The sequence below is a fragment of the Barbus barbus genome, assembly GCF_936440315.1.
Source record: "Barbus barbus genome assembly, chromosome: 20".
Lineage (NCBI taxonomy): Eukaryota > Metazoa > Chordata > Actinopteri > Cypriniformes > Cyprinidae > Barbus > Barbus barbus.
The window spans coordinates 20,079,117-20,104,436 of record NC_136748.1 but is presented as its reverse complement, the minus strand read 5'-3'; the positions used below and the strand labels follow the sequence as shown (position 1 = coordinate 20,104,436).

The 25,320-nt window shown below is 39.5% G+C and overlaps 1 protein-coding gene across 3 annotated transcripts in view; it reads left to right on the top strand.

Annotated features, from left to right (window-relative positions):
- The window catches only part of LOC306886288 (dual E2 ubiquitin-conjugating enzyme/E3 ubiquitin-protein ligase BIRC6-like), a 115,166-nt gene that overhangs the window by 74,992 nt on the left and 14,854 nt on the right, over positions 1 to 25,320 (top strand). For all 3 annotated transcript variants that reach the window (XM_079443269.1, XM_079443268.1, XM_079443267.1), the window contains exons 66-70: positions 17,928 to 18,144; positions 19,098 to 19,243; positions 21,450 to 21,560; positions 22,699 to 22,916; positions 25,118 to 25,279. In XM_079443269.1, the coding sequence (XP_079299395.1) occupies positions 17,928 to 18,144; positions 19,098 to 19,243; positions 21,450 to 21,560; positions 22,699 to 22,916; positions 25,118 to 25,279 (854 nt within the window). The remainder of the gene's footprint in view (positions 1 to 17,927; positions 18,145 to 19,097; positions 19,244 to 21,449; positions 21,561 to 22,698; positions 22,917 to 25,117; positions 25,280 to 25,320) is intronic.

Below are 25,320 nucleotides of genomic sequence, written 5' to 3'. Positions count from 1 at the left end.
TGATGCCTTTTTTTAACAATTGATTAGTTGTTAGTGTTTTTAATTTTTAATCTAGATAAAGTAGTATAGCATTCAAAAATTGTTACTGGCCATAAAATGGAAACATGGGCTAAAATCTTACTGATGGTACAGTACATTCCTATTATGTATCCATTCATTAAAAATGCTAGCTGATAAATGAAACAAACAAAAAATTCATTATTATTTAGCATTATTTTTATGTACAAAAGCTCAAGCATTTGTGTTAATGTGGGTCTGTAGGACATGTAGTTGCTCTCTATGTTGTGTTTATTTCCGTTTACTTCAAGCTGTTTTCATTATAGGGATATCACACTCGCCTACACACGGCACCCCTGACATATGCTGTAAGGCTCGTGTAATGTTCGTGTGTGTTTGAAACAGTGCTGATGTGGTGCAGTCATTAGGTAGGGCAGGTTTTTGAGGTGCTAGAGTCTTTTCCCTGAGTGTAAATAGAAATGATCACTGTGCTCTCTCGTTCATCTCTTCTCCCACAGCCTCAATATGGCTCCCTGTTCTCTCCATCTCTTTATTTATCTAGTGGTCTGCCTATGGAGACATTTTAAGGCATCATTGCTGTGCTTTTGGTAGATTACATTTAGGTAGGCACTTTAATTATGCCACCTCGTTTTAGCTAAATTCAAAGGAACTGTTAATTATACCCTTTGCAGAAAAAGCAGTCCCAGAATGCATTGAGATGCTACCTATGTAGAAGTTAATGAAGCATCACGATGGTTAAGGATGCTTCTATGTAGGACGAGAAGCGGTTTACTGGGGTTTGGAACAGAGGTGGTGAAGGTAATGTTTTGAGTTTAGTCTGTGTGTCTCTATGTTGATATATTGGCCTGTGAAGAGCAGATATGCGAATAAAGCAGTTGTGATTCATATGTCTTTGACCACCGTGCCACGTGTAAGCCTCACGTGGGCAGCTTACACAGGACTGTTGACCCCAGGAAACACACACATCCCCCTGCATTACGCCTGCAAGCTGTATCTGAACTGAATCATAAGTTCCTTATTCATACGTTTGTGTCAGGAGGCCATGTCCATCAAAATGCTGGAAGTGCGTTATTTATATTACTTTTAGGTTTGGTTAAGCTCTTCGGATTGGTGAAGTTGGCTATACTGGGTGCTTCTTGCAGGGGTAGAGGGTTTAATTTAATCTTGAGCGAGGGTTCGCACAGATTTTAGGCTTGTTATAAACTGTTTGCTCTTCTCTAAATATGTTTACATGTAGCCTAGATTTATAATTTAGCAACAGCAGGTTTTTTTCTAGTCTTGCTACAGTCTTTATCCCCTTGTCCAATGCATAACTGAATATTTAAAGAGGTGAATACGTGTCACCTCAATCTTATGGTGCAAAAGGCAGTTGTAGTTTGGTTAATATGAAAAACAGTATGGTACAATTTCGGTCAGTCGTTTATATGACAAAAAGGCTAATTATTGACTGAAAATGAACTTTTAGAGTGTATGCAAACATGATCTAAGAACTGGTTTAGAGTATTTAGACTAATCTCAGTATTAGAGCTGGTGTAAAGTGTTCACACTGATCTGAGTGCAGGTAGAGAGGTTTTCCTCTGGTCTGAGAGCTGGTTTACACAGAGCCGTTGTAGTGGGGATTTGTATTTGATGATAAGCCCTGCAGGTACATGCCGATTTACAGCGCAGGCCTTTATTACAGCAGTGCCCTGTGGCTTTGGAATTTATTGAGGGACCTGAGACTAAACATAAAGCCCTTCTAACATTTCCGCAGGCAGATTCTTTTGGAGCACATTTCAGTGTGACGTATCGGAACACACTCAGATAGAGGGCAAATGCACTCACACAGAAACACAACCCTTTTCTTGCCAAAAAAAAAAAATCAGTCACATGCACACATTTTCAGGCTTGTTGGTGTTGGCGAGTTGGAGGCTGTTTAGAGCACATTCTGAAGCCTCATTCTCATGCATGAAGCTCCCATCAACCATTTCTACCACTCTCTATCACGTCACAGGAAACTGACCTCTGCGTACTGAAAGGGCTTAAAAACACCTCCATCACTACTGGGAAAAACGGAGGAAAATAGCGAAGCTTAGTAGCCATCTCTGCCCCAACCTCCTCCTCTCTTTTTCCCTTTTCACGACTGTTTGCTATTTTACCTGCCTTTCTTTATGGTGCACTGAGCTCTACTAACACTCAAAAACCCAATTGCATGACTCACACCCAAAGACGTGCAGGGCAGCACATACGTGATTGGTCAACTCTGGTCTTGTTGCAACAAGACCATCTGATACAGCTAAAGCATTTTTCTCAAACATGCATGCCATTCACAACATCCCGATCCATAGAATATCATTTTATTGATTAGATTCCCTATGGCACAGTACATCTAGTATGTAATCATGTATCGATACAAAAGCGTTTTCCTTTGCACAGAAACAACGTGTCTGACACCGCACTCAAATCAGACAGAAAACACACAATCAAACTCATATTTTTCTGTTTATCTTCCTGCCACCAGTCAGAAAGGAGGAACTGTAGTGAAAAAGTGTCCAAATGTCACCGAACTGCCTGTTCCCACAAGGTCCAGCTTTTCGAACCTGCAGATGGTTCCCGGATTCTCTCTTGTTCTCAATAGAAATATATTTCAGAATTCCAATTTTTCTGTTTTATTGCAGAAGCTCTTTCTATTCGTGGATATGTTCGTAAGGAGTCGTTCGGTCGCCCTGTGATGTTCTTGTGTTTGACCAATAGGTTCTTTCTGCGTATGTGTGTCCTTGTAATTGAAGCCAGACAGTGCTCGATGTAATTCCCACCACCGGGGAAACTCAAGGTTCCTTGGCCCATGACCACGTCCTGCAAGAGTACAAATCCAAGAATCTCTCTCCATGTGTCCAAAGATCTGCGTTAAACAGATGTCATCCCATTGAGATATATATCCGTAAGGGGTCAGAGGTCAAGAGCAAGCATCACTTCCCCCATCCTGAGAGGCCCAGTGTCATCTTCCATGTTCTTTTCCGTGAGATGTCAACCCTTCTGTCATATCTCCGTTGGACACCGCCCCTAACCTCCACCTGCTCTCAACCCGTGTGGACTCTCCTTCTCACAGAGTAGTGTAGATGTAAACAAACACGATGACGAAGAGGTTCAAGAAGGTGCCAATGATCCCCAGCAGGGCCAAGATGGACTCCTCTCGCTCCTCTTTACCCTCTTGCGCCCGAACCTCCTCTATACTGACAGTGGTTGTCCCCATTCTGACCCCCCCACCTCTGTCTCCAGGGTGCTTATCTGTGGAGAAACAGGAGAGCAGCATGAGACAAACAATCGACAAGACGTGGAAGCCTCTGTTTGGCGGCCACCAGAAGCACTTATCCAGAGGCCAGACCGATCGCTCGGTGGAGAGGCACGGAGGGTGAGATTTCCCTCTGCTGATTGCCCAGCTGCGAGTGTGGCGTAATGAACACAAAAGAGGATGTCTCCCCCCACCTCTGTGATGGATTTCCCCCTCAGAAAATGATATTTCCCTGCGGAGCTGCTACAACAGGGCTACTCTCGGAAGCTCAGATGATTTACTGTACGTTTAAACCTTCTCACTTGCTGTTCGCTTCTGCTACGCACACTAAACAATTTCTTTTTTCTCATCCTGTCATGGTTTATGGTGCCACATTCGTTGGAGCAGACGTAGAAGCGTATGCATCCAGGTTCCTACAGCTTGGTACAAGAACATCAACCTCAGTAAGCAGCCTGGGGCCAAACATATAGCTCGGCGAAGCGGACAAGAAAGCAGGTACACAGACTGAATGGAAATGGAAAGCAATATGGAAAACATAAAGTATAGCAAGAAAACAGGGAGTCTTACCCTACGGCGTGGGAGATCTGAGGGAAGATCCAGCATGCTGTGGGCTCATCACAGGAGAGGCAAATCTGGGCTGGCAGCAACATGAGGGCCAGCTGGCCAAACGTCCAACGTCTACGATACCGTAAAGGAGGAGAAAAGAGAAAATGAGAGGTGGAGAGGGAGAAAGAGTTGGTCTACAACAGCATCTCGTTGAGCCGTGTGTGTTACGCAGACAACAATCTCAGTCCCCAACTTCCCTCCCCTTCGCTCTCGCTCTCTCTCTCCCTCTGGCTTTCTCCCTCTCTTTCTGTGTCAGTATTCCCGCCGCCTTATGTATCACCAGCCCTTCCTTTTTTTCCCACACTCATTCAGATATTCTTTTATGCTTCTCCGCGTTATTTTCTTTATTCTTTGCTTGAACGCCTTACACCTTTCATTCAAGAGATGCTTGGAGAAATCTTCCCCCCTCCCTGTTTCTTGTTCTCTCTCCTTTTACTTCAGAAAAAAAATCACTTTGGCTCAGTCTCCCCTCCTTTCTCTCCCCTCCCTCTCGCTGTCACACACTCGTTCTCTGCTCTGTCACTCTTGTCTATATGACCCTTTTAGCATCTGAAAGCGGGGCTTCTGAGCATTTGTAACAAATACCGGCCCCCACCTTCTCTCCTTCGCCTCCTCTGCGATTTCTTTCCCTTCTTCTTTTGTGCTCCTCTTTTTCCGTGGGTGTAGAAGTGCTACAAATGCACGCAAACTCCTCCGGATGCTCGGCAAATCGGCGACCTGAGGCTGCGAGCTCCCCACCCTGCCGTTCTCTGTCCGTAGCCGATGGCAGTCGTGTGGTTATAGGTCCCGTCTCGGAGCCTGAAAGCGGCGTGCATTGCATAACCAAGCAGAGCGAATGGTAACCGCGGAAACAGAGCGAGTGAGGGAGATCGGGAGGGTGGGCGGCGAGGAGGCTCACACGTCAAATGTCTTTATTGCCAAGAACAATGTAGAGCTACTCAGAGATGAGGAGAAGGATCCTAATGGAGAGGAGGTATGGGATGGTGCCCTGAATTTATATTTTGGATTTGATAGATCACGTATGTACACAAAACCATCATGAAGTTTCCTGTCTCCTGATTATTGATGATCCCAGACTATTTTTCATGCTTTTTTGATTATCCAGTTTTTGTCCTTTTCAGAAAGTATACCTTCTATGTATCTTAGGAAACACTAAGACCACGAAAGCCTATGTGCATAGACATTTTTTTTATTGTGTTTCTGTTTTTATCGGCAGTGATAGCCGAGTATAATAGGTATGGAAATGATGAGAGATTAGGGCTAAGAGGATAGAAAATGTTTCGAGCTGGATATGAACTTGTGATGGCTACATAAACACTAAGGCTTAATGTTTCAGAACTTATCTGCTAACCTATTGGCTAATGCACATAGTTTTTTTAAAGAGAAAGTACAGCAATTTCCTCAAACTATTTTGATTTTACACACTAAAAATCCTTGAAACAAAATAAATTAACTAAAGCAACATTTTTTTTTAAAGCAAGTATCTTTAAGAAATGTGTGTTTTGTCACATTGCACTGTCCATTTTTTCCTTTCTTAAAGTATAAACAACCTTTTTTAAAAGTGGGGAAAAAAATTTGCCAGTTCAGTGAGACAAAGTAAATTCAAGGTAAAGTCTATGACATTAAAGCCGCTTTTCCACAATTTGTCCGAGTACTTTTTTCCCAGGAACTTTTTTCCCCAGACTTGTTGCTGTCTGCGTTTCCATTGCAGCCTAAAGTACCGTGAAGATTAGGCAAATATTCTGGTGACGTAGGTCTGCGTGCATTTCTCAATACGAAGTACGCAAATTTCGGTCTTGCGTCCTCTGTAGTTCAGACTTCATGAGTTCGACTCAGGAGTGTGAACTAGGGCTGTGCGATTAATCGAAATTAACGCGCACAACCAGAGTCAACTCGCGCCTCGCCCCGTGTTTAAAACGAATGTAAATAACTACTTGCCAATTTCACTTGGATGAAATGAAACATTCAGCACATTTCCCACTTGTTCTTAAAATCCCAAATACTTCAAAATTAATGAATCAGCCTGTGTAACATGTAATACTTTAATAATTTACTAAAGAAATACAGTTCTTTATAGAAACCCCTCCCAAAACACAATAGAAAATATAATGGATTTAAGGGATATAGTGTGAATTGTATTGGTTTTAATGTAAACTATAATGGTGTCTGCTGGTATTTGATGCATTCTATTGGTTGGATGTAATCAAAGTCTCTTTATATAGTCTTTGATGTAATCTAGCAGATGGCAACCAATAGAACAACAGTAATTCCTATTGGAATAATGCCCAAAACAAAAAGGAATTTTGTATTGGTTTTTAAGCAAATTATAAGAATTTCTGTGATGGTTTCTATTGTTTTTTTTTTTTTTTTGTTTTTTTCTTTCAGCAGAGTAACGATACTCATACTGTCCTGCACATTATTGACAATATTGAGCTGAAGCTTGACTTTACAAATTTAAAATAGCAATCGCAATATCTGTGAAAAAAATCTCAATTAGATATTTTCCCCAAATCGCACAGCCCTAGTATGAACTCCCGCAGATGGGACAACGCAAGTCCACTAATTCTGCAAAGAACAGCGCACCTGATAACATCAGTCAGCTCGCCTTGGCTACTGCAATTTTCCTCATTGTATTTACAATAAGACGATATATGATATCAAACACCACTGCCTCTATTCGTTTTCATTTCAAAATATTAATAGATTAATTAAATAATAGAATAAAGACCAAAGATTACCTGTTAAATTTACCCAAAACAAATTATATCTTATGTTTAACCACTAAAGAGACATCAGAGCCAGTGGCAAATGTCAGTAGGACTAGCCGAGTTGAGGCTGCTCTTGTCGGGATACATGAGAACTGAGCGCCCGCTGATCGCGTGGAGCTCACGTCTCCGAAATCAACAAAGCACATTTTTAAATAGGTGCTGTCTTTATAAATAAACCGCAGATTTGAGCTTTAAACAACTACATTCTCGCCTGAAATACTTTTAAAACTACATTTCATGACACAGTAACAGTAATATTTTGAAAATTATGCGAATAAATGGTGGTTGAAATACAATGCTGCGTGAACTCAACCAATCAGCATGCTCAGTGCCCAAGTCCCACCCCCGAAAGTTCCAGACCTTTTGAAAAAGTACGACCTCGTGAGCAGGGACTTTCCGACTGGCAAATTTTTACCCGGAACTTTATTTAGATATTGGTTCCTGTGCTGGAAACACATCGAGTACTGGCCTAAAGTCCATAGTTCCTGGGGAAAGTTCCTGCGGTGGAAACAGGGCTTTAGTCTTAATATTTTATGCAGCATTATGTTTTAAGGATTTTTACATATTTCTACTGTGAAACATGTCAAAAGACTAAATAAAACAACTCAAGAAGTCATTATTGGTTGGCGTCAATAGCCTTGTGGGCAGCGTGCCGACATACAGCACCATTGCGCTATGAGCATCCTGAGTTCGAATCCCGACTTGAGGACCTTTCCTGATCTGCCCCCTACCGGTCTCCCACTTAGCTTCCTATCAGCTCTGATCTGTCCCATCACAATGTCAAAAATAAATCTTTTAAAAAGGTGTGAAGAAGTTGCAAGAACATCTTTTATAGGACAGTTTAGAAAAAGATCTCATTGACATTTTAAATGAAGTTTGTCCCTGAACTTTTGATCCTGGTCCCCTCAAAGTAAATAAATGTCTTTTTAAGTGGCCTTTAATGCTGACAGCTTTGGAGCTGGAGTGTGAAAAAATGCCATCTTGTTTTCTTGTGATCCTCATCTACAGCGTCTACTTGAAACTCAAAGGCAGGCTACCATGAACACTGTGCACTGACTCACTCTGACCCTTGAGGAGAATGGTTCTTGTTTCCTTACCATCAGTGGAAATAAAATACAACAATACCTCCCCTCCTCCTTGTGTACTTCTGACCATTGTTTTCCCTATGCATTTTATGATTCTCTGTCCTGCTCTTTGCCCTTATCTGATCTCCTGTCCATTGGTGTGTGTTAAAGTATCAACCTCATTGTCCACATTAACATTTGAACGGACGGGGCAGAATAGAGGATCTGTATACACTCCTTCCCTGCCACATCCAGTCCAATAAAATCATATATCAGTGTTATGTGCTACATAAATAAGTTGGTTTACCTCTAGCAGCCCTCGGACCTCAGCAAAGCCAGATCAATTATTTACTGTTTCAATCTGAAATAATCCTGACCTCTGGACAGGTGCACAATTACAGGAGGTCAATAAAAGGCTTTACCTTTAGGCATAAGGAGCAAAAGTGAGCGGTCTGAGAGAATGTAGTTGACTGTAGAATCTTGAAACAGCATGTGCAACCCAGTTTACTTCTGTAATTTTATTTTTGTGAGGAAAGATGATATTCAAAGAGGAAAAAATGGAAGATTATATTTTTGTCATTTGGAATTGATTGAATCTTGAAAAGTGGGCGCCACAAATAAGTTTTGAATCTTTCTCTACATTTTTGTTTTATTGATTCTATTGATTCTCAAACCAATTTTTTGGAACTTAAAGTTTTTAAATCAGTTGATCTTTGTTTTGCTGTACCTTTTTATGGTAACATAGACTTTCCCCACATTGTTCTTCAAAGTGGCCTGCAGAACTACTGTGAATTTCAAATTATGTAGACGAAATACTTCCAAGGCACTCACGTTGTAAGATAAAAAGCCTTTAATGTACTGTGCTTAAATCATTACAAAATGGTTAAAAGTAGATCTACGCTTTTCGGCAAAAAACAACCTTCTTCAGGACACACATCAATTGCTCTAACAGGTATTCTTAAACTGGTGTTAATTAGTGAATCATCAAAGACAGCTGGTTAATATGTGGGTGTGGCCAAGACTAGCTTCTTAGTGCAAAAAAAAAAAAAATAATAATAATAACAATAATATTCAAAGGAGAGAAAAAAATATACTATTTCTTCATTAACTCCTGGGGACTGTGAATCCAAAAAGTCTCTCGTTGTAGAAGCTGTTTCTGTCTATTTCCACCTCTCATAGAACAAGGGATAGATTCAATTCCAATCACTTTAAGGGAACTCTCAGTGACATGACCCAACAGATGAAGGGTACAGCAATGGGTGCTTGTTTCGCTCCCAATTATGCCAATCTATTTTTAGGAAGAAGATATATATATATTCGACTCATAATTCCTTTTTGGATAATATCGTTATGTGGGGAAGATATGTTGATGATGTCCTAATTATTTGGTCCGGTTCAGAATTAGAATTGCATATGTTTCACCAGTATATTAATGGCATAAATAGAAATTTGAAATTGAGCCTTGAATATTCAGTGTTTGAAATCAATTTTCTTGATCTGAAAATAACTAAGGAGGCCAATGGTGCGCTACATACTTCCATACTTTCTGAAATACGATTCTTAGAGCTAATAGTTTTCACCCACCTGGCTGATTGAGAACATACCTCATGGCCAATTTCAAAGATTGAAACGTATTTGCGATCGAGAGGATGATTATGAAATTCAATTACAGGACATGACAAGTAGATTTCGACAGAGGGGTTGTGATTCTAGTGTTTTAACTAGGGCCACAGAGAAAGTTGGATCAATAGATTAGAAGCAACTATTGTGCAAGAAGGCTTCAATTAATATAATCGGGTGTTTTTTTTTTTTTTTTCAACGTACAGTCGTGAAGCAACACAAATTAAGTGTATAATATATTCCAATTGGAACATCATTGAAAGTGACAGCATCCTTAGGGCAATTTTTCTAGAAAAACCAATGGTTAGTTATAGACGTTCACTAACTATACGAAATAAGATAGTACGCAGCTATCTTCCTGCCCCTGAAAAGATAACGTGGCTGGGATATTCAGCAGGAAATTTTAGATGTGGGCAGTGTAAACATTGTGATAATATGGTGAGATCTAATAGTTTTACTGATGTGTCCTCTGGGAAAATATATCCAATTAAGTCTTTTATCAATTGCAATTCCACGTATGTGGTCTATAGGCTAGAATGCGAGTGTGGACATTTCTATGTAGGTCAAACAAAGAGGAAATTGCGTTTAAGAGTGGCTGAACACAAATATGCTATTTGTGTAAAAGATATGTTGTATCCAATGGCGAGGCATTACAATGAGGTGGGTCATGTCACTGAGAGTTCTCTTAAAGTGATTGGAATTGAATCTATCCCTTGTTCTATGAGAGGTGGAAATAGACAGAAACGGCTTCTACAACGAGAGACTTTTTGGATTCACACGCGCCGGGCGACTAAGTTGAACAAAGAAATGGAGTTAATGAAGAAATAGATTTTTTTTAACCATTTTTGTAATTTGCACCATTTGATATATAATTTTATTCCTATACTGTTGTATGTGTGTGGGGTTTTAGTTGTTTTTTTTAGTTTATTTTTTTTCTCTCTTTTGGAAATGTTTTTTTTTTTTTGCACTAAGAAGCTAGTCTTGGCCACACCCCCCACATATTAACCAGCTGTCTTTGATGATTCACTAATTAACACCAGTTTAAGAATACCTGTTAGAGCAATTGATGTGTGTCCTGACTAAGGCAGTTTTTTGCCGAAATGCATAGATCTACTTTTAACCATTTTGTAATGATTTAAGCCCAGTACATTTAAAGGCTTTTTATTTTACCACGCTCTCTCTCTCTCTCAATCTTTTGTTCTGTCTCTATAGGTCTCTCTCTCTCTTTGATAATTAGTATCAGCACATTTCAGTCACCATAATGTACAGAAATTATTGCACAGGACAATTAAATGAAATTATCATGTGGGTGAATTCCCTCTGTCCCGGGTTCCCAGCACCGTGCCAGAACACTTAAAACGGATCAGACTGAACCCGGCGGGTTAGAAGCCATGAAGAAATTTTTTTTTTCATCTGCTCTAAGTGGAGTTCCTTGTCATTGAGCCGTTGTTTATATTCATTTATTTGTGTGTAATTTTATCTCTCTGGAGCTGTGGATCATATAATCATCGAGCCGACAGCCGGTGGTGCGCGATTATGGAGCGATCTCATTACTGTACGTGCGTGTGACCATAATATTACGAAGGTCTGCTTGTGTTCTAATATTGATCTTATATTAGTATCTGATTCAAATTGCTTAAGACAGAGTGCGTCCTTTAACCTCTGATACACTTTGGAAGCGAGGTTAACTCATCATAAAATCTACAAAAATAATAGAGCTTTTGTATTAAGTTTATTGTTATAAAAGGCCTTATTCTTGAAATAAGAGCATTTCGAATTTGTGATTGTTCAATTCATGCTTAATTCTCTGTATTCATTCAATTCACTGCAACAATTTATGCAAAATGGTTTTATGAACAAATTACGATACATTTTTTAAAATGTTTAATTAAAAAAATATATATATTACATTTGTAGCTTGACAGTCCCATTCCTTGTTCACTTTCATTATATGGAATAGAATGGCCAGGAAATTATGCATTATATTCATACTCTATTATTGTTTGTATAAAAAGTAACAGTGCTAAAATAATCAGAATACTGGCTTTTCCAGTTTTTTTGGCATCTTTGGACCCTAATTTTCAGTGGCCATAATTCGGATGCATCCTTAGTCTTAAATCTAGTAAAGTGTTTATATGTAGCTTTTAAAACAGTAGTTGATGGTGTAATACAGACCTTAAGCAAGGTTCTGCTGAGACTCTCAGAAATGAACATCAGTGAATTGGGTCAGCGCTGACAAGCTTTTAAAACCTGCCTCAACATCCTGCAGGATGCGTTCATACTCCCCTCGATCAAACGCCAAAAACGGAGCGAGTGAGTGATGGCTCGGAAACCTTTTAATGGATGCGTGTGCACTCATCCGATGCACATTCCTGCCTTTTCCCAGTTTTTTTCCTCTCAATCTCCACCTGGATCATTATACAGGACAAATTCTGAACAACGCGCACAATTCATATCTGACAGTCAAAACCTGCGATACTCATTAATTATTGTTCTCTTGCTGAGTTTTGTTTGTTTTGAGTGTGTGGTTTCTTTTTCTCACTAAGATGTTTGTACCGAAGGTGTGTAATAAGATTCAGCTTGTTTCCTCTCAGCTGTGGTGTATTAATGTATCTCATTCTGCTCATTTGAACAGGTGCCCTTTGTAAAGTCATATTCTCTTCTCTCCAAAGCTCTTTGACAGCGTGTGTGTGCCCACACAAAATGCCAAATGTCAGTCAGAGGGCTTGTCAAAATTAATTACGCCCCCTTGCGTGGAGAGAGATAGATACCCCCCTTTTTACCTGGATGGGTGCACGGGAGCTAAATTGGATATAGGAATGAGAGTGGAGGAGTGTAAGTAAGGATGGGAGGACAGCAATGGTATGGTCATTAAAAGGAAGCAGTCACAGAAAGTGACTGGACTACAAGATTATTTTAGCTTTTTTAGCCTTCAGTTGACTTTGGTTTATGGACTGTCGGATGCTGTTTTTAAAACTGGTTTATACTGGTTTAGTTAGTTATGCTGGTAATGTGGGCACAATTTCTAACCTTGGCTCTACATCCGAAATACACAGTTAGAAAGTTTTGGGTCAAGAGTATATCTCTTTTTTTTTTTGATTAAAAAGTATTTTTATTCAGCAAGAATGCATTGGATTGATCAGAAATGACATTAAAGCATTTATAAGTTACAAAATATTTTCATTTCAAATGAATGCTGTCCTTGTAACCCCCCCACCGCCAAAATCAAACAAACCCAAAACTTTTGAACGTTAGTGTAGGTTAAGTACCCCCCCCCCCCCCCCCCCCTCACACACACACACACACACACACTATTTGGGGACATTTATATCAGCTGGTCAGCCTGCTGTCCGAATTCCTGCCCTCATCAGTAGACAGACGCAATGTTATTAGAGCTTTTGAGAAACTGAGCCCTCTTCAAATGAGAGAAACGCTCTGAATGATTTAGTGGCTTTAAATGATGCAGAAAGGGAAGAATGCGCTTTGTTATCCTTCCATTTGCTGAAGGTTTTATAGCAGCTTCGCAGAGGAGGAAAATTACAGCCCTGTGGTCGTCGCCATTAGTTCAATGAAACATCCTTGTGCATAAACAGCCTCTGCTGGCACAGGGCTTCCTCAGATACAAGACTATTTTCCTGAAAATTACAGCTTTTGTGCTGTGCCGACACCTCCTTTAAGCGACTCGTACATAAACGTCTGGAAGGGTGCCACTTTCTCATGAGGGTGTGGATGTTAATGCCCACAATCAGATTGCCCAGGCACCAAAGTGTCTGCTGGCTGACTCCACGTGTTTAAGTAACTTTGCGAGCCGCCACCGTTCATTGTAATTTCTGGGGTCAGCTGGATTGAATCCAAAAAGAGTGGCATTTTGAATCTAGGCTCATTCTGACAATGCTATTGGTTTTGGTGTTGTACTGGAACAATGAGTGAATTGTTCTCCCAACCATTTAGTACACTACCATTCAAAAGTTTGGGGTCAAAAACTTTTTTTTTTTTTACTTCACCAAAGCTACATTTATTTGATACATTTTGTGCTCAAGAAACATTTATTGTCATCAATGTTGATATGAGTTGTGCTGCATTTTCTGAAAATCTTATGTTTTTTCCAGGATTCTTGATGAATACAAAGTTCAAAATATTTTTTTTTAATAAATAGAATTAGACTTATTTTTTTGATAGTAGCAGTCAGTAATGAATATTTAATTATTCATACTCATTTTGCCTGTTTCTGCATTTAAATGAATTATCTAACTTTGACTTCAAGTTGATCTTTAAAAACACTAATAATGTAATACTATCAAATGTGAACTTTAGCAGATAATGAAGATATAATGAATGCGTCTTTTTCGTACTCATGCAAGTTTCAATTTGTGATGCCTAAATTCACATGTAGCATTTAAACCAATTGATTTTAGTTTTTGATTTTTTTTTATTTTGTCTTGGTGTATAGAATTTTTAATATCAACCCTTTGCGCCTTATCAGCCAAAACATGAAAATAATTGTCAGTTTATTTGTTTCAAACTGAATTTTAATAGTGTGGCATCTCCATTTTGCGCATTTTAAAATAAGGTGTGGTGTCTAATGGAGGCATGGGCATATGAATATGACCTGCATAAAAGCATATGAATAACCCTCTATCTTTCTCCTCCTTTGACTCACTGCTCTCTTTTATTTTCCTTGTGCATTTGACACATGGATCAGGTGATGTTCTCTTCAGTGTGTTGAGTCAGTGGTCCGGTTGTGCCATCAGTCCGTGTCCTGCGTCTCAGTGTTGTCTGTGCTAGAGAGATGCAGAAGTGTGAAAGGGAGATGCAGCAGCGCTCGTCTTGTTTTATTCCTCATTCTCTTGCATTATTGATGGAGCGCTTCTCTGAGCTCTTGCTGCATGTTGTGTCTTTCTTTCCAGCTGCCCCTCATGTGAAGGATTCTCGCTCGCTCACTTGCTCACTCACTCACACACTCCAGACAGGCGGAGGACTCTTGTGCCCTGAATGATTTGGGAAGCATGATTTTTGTGTCAGTCATTAGACTCGAGTCCCAGTTACGCTCTGCAAAGCGGCATTTAAAATCAGACTCCTGTCAGCCTGATTTACTTCAACAAAAGTGTGCTAGTGTTACTTCAAATGCACCAAATAAATGTGCGCGCACACACAGTGGAGTCATATTAGAGAGGGCATTTTTTTCTGCGTGTCATGAACAGTTATGCATTTCTGCATGTTGTAAATAACCAGATAAAATTTTAACCAACCCACGAGGCAAAAACAAGTGTGTATTTCTGTGCTGTTGCTGGTGTGTCTTGTCCCGCCTGTCCTCGAGATCTTTGTTGTCATGGTGACAAAGAGTTTCTACCACATGTTCAGAGAATTGGCTCACACACGGCGCACTCCTAAGGTTTATTCTGAGTACTACATGTTTCTCATGTGTGAATGGGCCCTATGAAGTGGGGTGTAGTAAACTAACTTCTAAATATGAAGCAGCACAGCTTTTAACATTGATATGAAATGTTTCTTGAGCAGCAAATCAGCATATTAATATAATTTCTGAAGGATCACGTGACGCTGAAGACAGGAGTAATGATGTTGAAAATTCAGCTCTGCCATCACAGTTTATATATAATTACATTTTGAAATGTATTCAAATAGAAAATAATTTTAAATTGTAATATTTCACAATTTTACTGTATTTTTGATCACATAAATGCAGCCTTGGTGAGCATAGGAAACTTACCTATTGAATTGTACCATTATTATTATTATTTTAAATTTTCTATTAAGCAGCTCTACAGAAGACTATAGTGTCATTATTCAGCTCAGTTCAGTTCAAGTTTTGTCCTCATCCAAAAGCGGCAGTGCCATGAAATTAATAATATTACTGAAAGCACCTTTTAGACCCCAACTAAGCAAGCCAAAGGCAACTGTGACAAGGAACCCAAACTCCATCAAGTTACAGAAATGGAGGGAAGAAAAAACATAAGAGAAACTTTAGCAATGAGAATCGCTATCTACTACTTTAAATTCTTACTTTAAAAGATGAAGAACAACATCCTGTATTCTATGATATGCCCGTTTGGAATGGCTAAAGTTTTTTTTTTTTTTTTTTTTTTTTGTGCTTTTGTCTTCAACATTTATTTTGTTTTCTCATTAAGGTTGTAACCCGTGTGAGCTAATTAGAGGAGAGTTTTTTTGAAGATGAGGGGAAACGGTTGTTTTTAAGATGTCTCTTGAGTGTGCGTGAAGCTCTCTCTCTCATACAGAGCATGAAGCTTGTGTTTAAGGCTATATGAGACAGTGAGACATGAAGGTCTTCTGGTACAAATGAAGAATCGTTTAAAGCTGTGGATCAGGCTCAGTTTCCAGGCTCAGAGTCCAGTTGACCTGTGACCCTCAGAGTCTTTTCAGTGAATGGATGGATGATATTGTAGTGTCCTTAGAGCTGCTGTGAGGAGTTTGACATAAGACTGTATCGGTAGTCATGTAATCTCTCCTCTCCACTTCTTCTTTTTTCAGCTTTTTTTTCTTCTCCTAACTGGTCTTCTCTTCTGCTTTTTGCTCTCTTAAATTGTTTTCTACTTTTATCTAAATGCTTCTCCTCTTCGGTTTTCCTCTCTCTTCCCCTTTGTCTATCCTTTCCTTCTTTCTAGTCTCTTCTCATTTCTCCTATTATCTCTTCTCCTCTCTTTTGTTTTCTTCCCCTATTTGTCTGTTCTTCCTCTTTTTTTTTTTTTTTTTTTTCTTCCTTGTGGTCTTTCGCCTCTTGTCTAATCTTCTCCTCTGCTCTCTCCTTCCTTGTCTTCTCCAGTCCATCCTGATTGCTGCTACTTTCGGTTCTCCTGTCCACTCCAGCTTTTACATCTCCCCTTTTTATTGCTTTCTCGTCTCTGTTATTATTTTTAACATCTTTTCTGGTCTTCTACTCTGCTTTCTCCTTTCTTTTCTCCTCCCTTCTCCTTATTTCATGTCTCCTCACCATCTTCTCTCCTCCTTTGCTGTTGTCTCCTCCCCTCCTTTCTGGTCTCCTTATTTCTGCTTCCTCTTTTCCTCCTGTTCTACGTTCTGTTCACCTCTTCTCCTTACTGGTCACCTTTCCATTTGTCCTTCCTTGTCTTCTCCGCTGCTTTGTCCTTCCTTCTCATTTCCTCTCCTCCTTTCTAGTGTCGTCTGCCGTCTCCTCTCTTCTTTTCTGGTCCCTTCTGATCTTCTCTCCCCCCTCCATCCATCTCTCCTTTGCCTTTCTTGGCTCTTCTCTCCTTCTGTCGTTTCTCTGGTTTTCCCCTCCTCTATCGCCGTGTCCTCGCTTCCTCCATCTCCGCTCCTTCTCTGCTTACGGCGACGGTGGGCAGAGGAGCTGACGTATGTGTCCTCTCCGCTCTCACTAACATTGTTTATCATCCACCCAATCCAGCATGGAGCTGAATGTCTGATGAGGGAGAGAGAGGGCCAGAGAGGAGGATTGGTGTGCAGTAAATCAGTTAGTCTGTAAATGAGATGAGAGTGAAGGAGAAACAGTCTGAACTGAGGAGGGCATGAGGAGAATCTGGAACGTAGACTGACATTGAGATGATACAACACACACTAAACGCTCTGTGATCTATGGTGTCCTCGAAGTGGGCGCACACTCAAAAGAAACCCTTTGATGGAGCTCCTTCAGTCGTTTGAAATTCCTCTTTCTTCTTAGAAACACACACACAAAGTCACACAAACATGCACACAGTATTCCTGCTCCTTACATTCACTGCACACTGATAATATGAGCCTGATTATAGCGTTTGGCTTGAAGACCCTCAGTAATCGCTCTGTCTCGTTCCTTTATTCTCTCACTGTCCTCGTTCTGGCTTTAAGTCTCTGCTGTGCCACAAAAGGATTATTGAGCCTCATGCCTCAAACCTCTGGCATCTCAACGTACTCAAAAGAAGATTGAGTTTTTTGGTCATGTTTGAATTTAAAAAAATAATAATAATCTGTTGTTTTAATAATCCTAACTTTTCTTTCTACAGCCAAAGTATATTTTCTGTGCTATTATGTTGTTTTAAAGGGACAGTTCACAGAAAAATACAAATTGTCATTATGGACTCGCCCTCATTTTGGTGCAGCATAAAAGATATTTTATGGAATGTTTTTTTTTTTTGTTAATCCATACAATGGAAGTCAATGGTAACCAAAACTTTTTTGTTTCCAACATTCTTCAAAGCAGCATCTTTTCTATTTTGCTAAAGAAAGTAAGTCATATAGGTTTTAAAGGACATAGTGGTGAGTATATGTTGACAAACTGTCCCTTTAAACAGGCATGCCAAAAGTTTCCTTGTTTGTCCATTTATAAGATGGTCATAAGGTGACTTCTCCATATGATAAAGCAGCTATTATGTCCTGTTCAGGGATTCAAACTGTGTAAATCTTTGAAATCATTGATGTTCCTAAAAACATCTATTTTAAAAACTTTATTAACCTTGAGAGACTGAAAGTGTGTGTATGTGTGGATCGTCCCTTGTGTCCTCCTGTCATTTAAGAGATGTAATCGACTTTGTCTTTTATAAGCACCCTGTCTCTGTACGTAATGTCTCCCTCTCTCACTGTCTCCTGCAGTTTTGGACATGGCGCGTCACGTCCCCCTGTATCGTGCTCTGTTAGAACTGCTGAGGGCCATCTCCACCTGCACCAGCCTGGTTCCTCTGCTCTTGCCGCTATCTGGAGACGCTGCAGAGGAAGAGGATGATGAAGAACGCACCGAGTGTCAGACCTCCGTCGGCATGTTACTGGCCAAAATGAAGACCTGTGTGGACACCTACACCAACCGTCTCAGGTGAGCTCTTCCTTTTAGACACACACACATTCAGTCCACTGGTTGGTCACACTAATGGACAGAGGACAGACGGAGTGACTGCTGATGGATGGATGCCCACCCTGTGACACTCACTGTCTCTGACCTCCATGGAAAAATCTGACTTATACCCATAAGATGTAACCTGATGCTATTTTTGAATTTGATTTTTAGTAATGTATTGTGTATACATATTTATTAATTTTTGATCAATTGATACATTCATTTTCTTTTTTAAGATTATATAGCATTTTTTATGTCCCTTCAGTACAACTACAAGCCTTTTTTCCACCTTTTTATCATCCTCTAGGTAAAGATTGTCTGATTGATAAAGAGTCTGATTGCTTCGAGTAATAGCACAGGTTGATATGTAGAGTAGTGAGACTGTCTGTTTAATAATGGCTTATTCTTCATAGAGAGATGTTTATGGCATGGCCTATAAGTCACAAGGTTGGCTCTGTCTGAGTGTCTTTGAAAATGCGTGCACCCTTGAATGACGGAACCATCTTAATTATTGTCCTGTGCGTCACCTACAGGTAAAGGACGTTTTAGACATGCCCCCTTTTTCATTTGTCTGTCTCTTTCATTTTCTCTCCTCCTGCTTAATGAAAAATGCATGTTGTGAGGGCGTGTTCTTAGCCACAAGACAGCTGGATGTTGTTTTTAATGGTTTACTTTGGGACAAGTCACAATCTGCTGCTCATCTGATGCATCCAGTGTGTACTAGCACCTCTCAGGATGAGAGTGTGTTTGTGTTTGTTTCAGGGTTGGGACATGAGAGATTGAGAAGTTCTTGAGGACATGCACTTGTTTTTTCTCTGCCATTGTTGTGGTCACTGAAAAATGAAACACTTCACATGTTCACATGCAGACCCATAATTCATTTGTAAGTGTCTACAGAAATGTGGTTTCTGATGTTTCTGTGTCCACCTTAGGTCGAAGAAAGACAAAGGTAAAGGGGTGATGAAGACTGAGACATCTGATCCTGAGCCAGAAGGCCTCACCCTGCTAGTTCCTGACATCCAGAAGACTGCAGAGATTGTTTATGCTGCCACCACCAACCTACGGCAGGCCAACCACGGTGAGAACATCCATCTTAACAATCTGCTTTTCCCAAACAAAAAATGCTTTGTTTATTAAATAATAAATGGAAAATTACATTTTTACTAACTTTAATTAAAATGCTTAACAAATTGTTATTTAATGAATTTCTAATTTGGACACATTAACTCTCAATTTTTCAGTATTAAGTTTGAGTAACTTCATAAACCAACTTTATAAAAAGCTTCCTTTTTTAACATCAATAATAAGCAATTTTTCTTGAGCACCAAATCAGCATATTCAAATGATTTCAGCTTTTTCACTACAGGAATAAATTACATTTTTAAATTTTAAATTAGAACAGTTATTTTTAATTGTGATAATATTTCTTAATATTACTTCTACTGTATTTTTGATTAAATAAATGCAGGCTTGATGGGCTTATGAAACATTTAATGAGTAGTATACCAGAGTTTTTTAATCTTGAATCTAGTCAAGTGTGCCCAAACTTTTGACTTTTGTACATTTAACTAGTCATTTCATAAAGTTTATAGATATTGAAATGATCTGACCCATGGATGTTTCTGCACTATTTGAAGCACATTTCACACTAAATCCTGTTGCACAAAAGCTCTTAATGCTCTGTCTCTCTGTAGGGCAGTATTTCTTGAGACTTGAAACAGAACAGAAGCAAAAGCAGGACAGTGCTGGATGTATAGTGGTCAGTCAGGCCTGTGTATTTCACAGGCTGAAGACACTCGCTGCTTGTCTGAGGGCCTCGGGGGACATGGAGTGACTGTTTGCTCTGACGAAATAAGCCAAAGTGAAACGGCTCTTCAGCACAGAGCTGCACCAGAGGCGGCAGGCTCTCTAAAGCCTGATTGTTTTCCCCAAGGATTTTTAAACTGAGGGTCAGCTTTACTGGGCACTTTTTTTCGTCAGACTAGACTTAATCTATGTCATCCTAATTCTTTAAAATGTTTAATTTGAATTTAGTCATAGCCAGGGTGAATTTTCAGTCAGGGATGCTGTGAGATCAACGTTTAGTCCCTCAGAAAAACAGATGTGACCATGGCAATTCCGAATCCTGGGATTCAAAGCTCTTGAGATAAATCGCATCTGTTTATTAACATTTACAAATATGTTCCTCTGAGGTCCTCTAGAGTAAAGCTAAGTGAGTGTTTGTTCCTAGGCAGAAGCCCTTGTGGTCATGAGGAAGTAAGTTTAGGAAATAGTTGGAATTTCCACTGTTACGTTGGAGAATCACATCAGTACATCCACATATAATAACCATCACCCTCCTTTGGGTATCTCATGCTCTCATTCTCTCCGTGATGAGTGAATGAAAGGGGCATTAAACGTGGAGAAGCTGATCGATGCAGCTGTCACTATCCATAAGGAAAATCCATATGATAAGAGCAGTAAGACATTACACTTTCTACCCCGTTTAACTGCTTAATTAGTACTCCGTCTTTTCTTAAAAAGTGGCATAGACAGCGCAGTCAGGGTGTCTGATTGGTCGAAAGTGGTGTTCTGTAGTTCAATATCGATATTGGCATCAATATCGTGCGCTAATGTGACGAGGTGTGGGTAAATGGAGCTATCGATGTCGGTGGGATTTTATGTGGCTGGTATCCAAAGCGTAGCTGTTATCAGCCCTGTTAAGCACAAAGGTAATTTGATTGGCTGACGTGGAGCATGGGTGTGCAGGCAGGGACATGTGTCTGCAACCAGTGCAGAATGGACATAAATGCCATAAAGCTCCTAAATATAGGGAGTTTAATTGTGTTGTAGCTCTAACGGCCTCCATCCACAGGTCTGATATGTCTCACTGGAGTGGTGACAGTCTGCTGGTGTCTTTGTCATTAGTCTGACGCTCTCTCGATAGCAATCTGAATTGAGAGAACAGAAATGCAGCGACTCATTTGTGTAACAACACGACTTTTTGCGCTTGGTCTCATTTATCAAAGTAACAAATTTGCAGTCAAACACATCTCAATGGGAGTCTTTAATTATCAAGTCACAAAAGTGTGCCGTTTCAGCTGTTTCTTAGCTGTATGATTTGTTTACTGTTAGCAGCTACATATAGGCCTAGGCATTCAGGTTACTTTTGCATCTCGAAGGGATGTTGTTGTTTTTTTTGGATTGAAGATGAACTACTCAAACACACCCTCAGGCTACTGTGAAACACACATGTACACACTCTTGAAGGGTTTTTTTGATGTGTCTGTCTTCTGCTTTTTTAGAGAGGAAGATGGCTGAAAGTTCTAAGAAGGCAGCAACAAGGCCCAAACCGCTGTCCATCTTGCGCTCAATGGAGGAGAAATATACAGCAGCCATGAAAAAACTACAGTTTGGTGAGTCCTGAACTACATATCTCTAAGTTTTTACTGGATGATAAGAGAGAATATTATATAATTTAATCATTAAAATGAAATTTGACTCAAGCTCAAGTTCATATTTTATTCAATATTTTAAACAATATATTTCACAAAAGTTTGAACATTTTAGGGATGCATAATACATTGGTTAAAGATCGAAATTAGATTTGTTTATTTATCGGTATCGGTCAATATTGAATATATTCAGCTGTACATGCTAATTTCCTCAGTTTTTATTTAGATTGCCTTTGTCTCTCTTAAATTATCCTTTAAAACAGCAATAATAATTTAGTAATACTGTTAATAATAGTTAATAGTATGGTATTTTTATATCAGCCGTTTGTTGGTTTTTGGCCATAACGTGAAAATCTACTTAATCACTGGCCAGAATGATCAAATTTTTACTTTAGTATTGGTGCATTCAGTACTTTCCATTGGTTTATCTAAACCAAGTATTCACCTTTTTTTTTTTTTTTTTTTTTTTTGTCAGCCAAACCCATTTGATATATTATTGTTTTCCCTCACATGTTAAGTTAGTAGTTACCAATTTATTATATACGTTTATATATAAATATACATTTATATTATTTAAAACATTATTAGCTTTTCATTAACTCGTGAACCCCGAGGGGAACCCCAGTTTTGGAAACCCTGGTCTAAACCTATTCTTCTCTTTTATTCTGCTTTTGTGCCGCAGACATAGTTGAATGAATGGATGGTAATTGCTGTTTTTCCTTTTGGCTGATTTGTTTTCTTTAAGTGCACCAAAAGTTTGAAGGAGCACAATGAAGTAAAATGGGGAAGATTGTGTTATCTTGCTGGAAGAATAGCTAATTTCTGGTTGTCATTTCTCATCTGTCTTTGCTCTGATTGATGACAAGAGTTTTTGTTCTGCCAAAATTGATTTAGCCCAACCTCAGACAAATGAGGTAATCTCAACTGACGTGACTGTAAATAGGTTTCCACTGGTCCACACAGAACAGATCCTTCAGAATACGCAGTATGGCTTTTTCAGGAGGAAATATGATGAAATGTTTATTTTTAAGTGAGTCTGATGTTTATATTTCATTGTGACTGCTAAAAACTAACTGTCTGTGTGTCTTCTCTTTCACAGACACGTTTGAGATGGTGTGTGAAGATGAGGACTCTAAGCTGGTGTTTAAGGTGAACTACCATTACCTGTCTCAGGTGAAGAACGCCAGCGATGCCAACAGTGCCGCTCGTGCTCGACGATTAGCACAAGAGGCAGTCACACTCTCCACCTCCCTCCCTCTCTCCTCATCCTCCAGCGTTTTTGTCCGCTGTGATGAAGAACGTCTTGACATCATGAAGGTATGATTTGATACCTCTGACCCCTCAACTAAAACTCTTATATTTTTAAGAGCTTATTGATTATTAGTAAAGCAGAGTTCAATTTAAGCCGCATAAGCATCTTAAATCAGGGTAAGAACACAAATTTACTAAAATAATGTATCATAATATACCTCTGCAATGAACTAAAAAATGTAAACAAATCTTGCTTTTAAACCGATTCTTTCTGATGATTCACTTAAACTGATATACAGAGCATTTGTAAATCACTAAAACTCTAAAGTGGAATTATGATGCAAGAATAAATGCAAAATGTAGATGGATGAGCATGATTAATTGCATTAAATAAAAAAAATATATATTTTTTGTAATTTAGTGGCAGTTCAAACAAGTTAAATGTATTCATATATTAGAAGAAGAAGAATCAGAATCAGAAAGAGCTTTATTGCCAAGTGTGTTTGCACACACAAGGAATTTGTCTTGGTGTTAGGAGCTTCCAGTACAGAAAGTACAACATAGTGCAGACAACATATAATTAAGGTGATAAAGAACACTAATGAAGAGAATATATTAAATGTGTTAATTACATTTTTTACTAGAGAATCAAATAATGTGAATTGACTAATTAAATGAATCAGTCAACGAGAATCTGATATCTCAGTGCTGAATTTGAAAGCAGACCCCGACTGTCTCAAGCCTTGCTGTTAACTGTGGGTCAACATAAATCTTTCGATCTCTGCTGCATGACAAAACAACCGCAGCGAATCCCAGGAGTCACCTACTTGTCTTGTTGTCATGTGGTTTCTTACACACACGAGTGCACACACTCTTCCTAATGACATTTGAGATGTGCTTTTGACCCGGGCTTGTCTCTGAGTGTGTAAATGTCAGTGTGTCTGGCTTGAGCTTTATGTCTCGGGCAGCCCAGACCACAGGCGGAGCCCCAGTCAGACTGGTCACTCGCTGCTCCTTCTGCTTACACTGACCCTTAAAGGCGTCATTGGATGCAAAATTCACTTTACAAGTTGTTTGAACATTAATGTGTGTTGGAAGTGTGTGTACACATCCATCCTATAATGATAAAAATCCACCCAGTGTTTTTTTTTTTTTTAATCCCTATTTTAAAATCCCCTTTCTCAAATCCGGCTGTTCTGAGATTCCTGTCAGAATGACGTAGTTCTGTACAGGCCGCTCCAACGGTAGTTCATTGACAAGACCTTAGACCCGCCCTGAGTGAGCTGAGAGCTGTCCACCATTGTGTCAACTCCGGTGAAGGGGAAGACAAGATGTCTCAGATTAAGCGATCGAGACGTTCTGTTGTTGGATGTAATAATGAATATAGCAGTCGTCATTTACTCCCGACATCTGAGCCGCTGAAGACACAGTGAATTACATTTGTTTTTGAAGGGAATGTGTCACCTGATCTGCCTAAATGCGTCTATGTTCGCGCAAATCATTTTGATCCAGCTTCACCTACTGAAGAAGTGAGTATAAGGGTTTTTAATGAATCTTTGCAAATTGCCTTTCCTAATAATGTGCTAATTAGCAAGTTTCACGATGAATGCGGCTAAAGTAAACAGTCCCTCAGAGAGCGGCTCGGAAGAGAGGGACGGGGTCAGCAGAGCTTATTAACATTTAAAGGAAAATGCTACAAAACTGCTTGCTTTGACAAGAGCTGTTTTTGACAGCTTTAAAAAGGTGTTTTTTACACTACCATTGAGAAATTTTGACCAAACTATGTTACAGACTTTTCATTAAGACCCTAAAGATTTATATCAACTTATGGAAAATGGGCATCCGATGACCCCTTTAACACCATGCCGGGCCTTTTTATCTTCCTCCACACTTCATACAATCTTAATGGACATTAATAGTAAACTGAGCTTTCCTGATTTAACCTACACAGAGTGTGTGAGTACAGCTTTGTGTGTGTGTTTAGTGTTGCGTTTGAATGGTCATGTCAAAACAGTCTTAACGCCTGAGTGCAGCTCTGCCACCTGCAGTGGAGAGAGATTCACTGGATGGCATTACAATCCTCCAATCTTACTCTTTCACTCCTTTTGTGGGAAGAGGGATACATCTCTTTGACTGTATCAGTAAAACTTCCTCTATAGACCTGGTTTAGACATACACAATCATTACGGTGCTGTTTAACACAATGTTTTCTATTTTAATGTTTGTCGCCTTTGAATGAATGGAGGTTTTCTTGGCTTTTGTCTCAGGTGTTGATAACAGGGCCCGCAGACACACCGTATGCCAATGGCTGTTTCGAATTTGACGTCTACTTTCCTCAAGATTACCCAAACTCCCCTCCTCTGGTTAATTTGGAGACCACCGGAGGCCACAGCGTCCGCTTCAATCCAAACCTCTACAATGATGGCAAGGTTAGTGTCACTTCCTGTTTTCGTTTTGGGGAAATTATTCA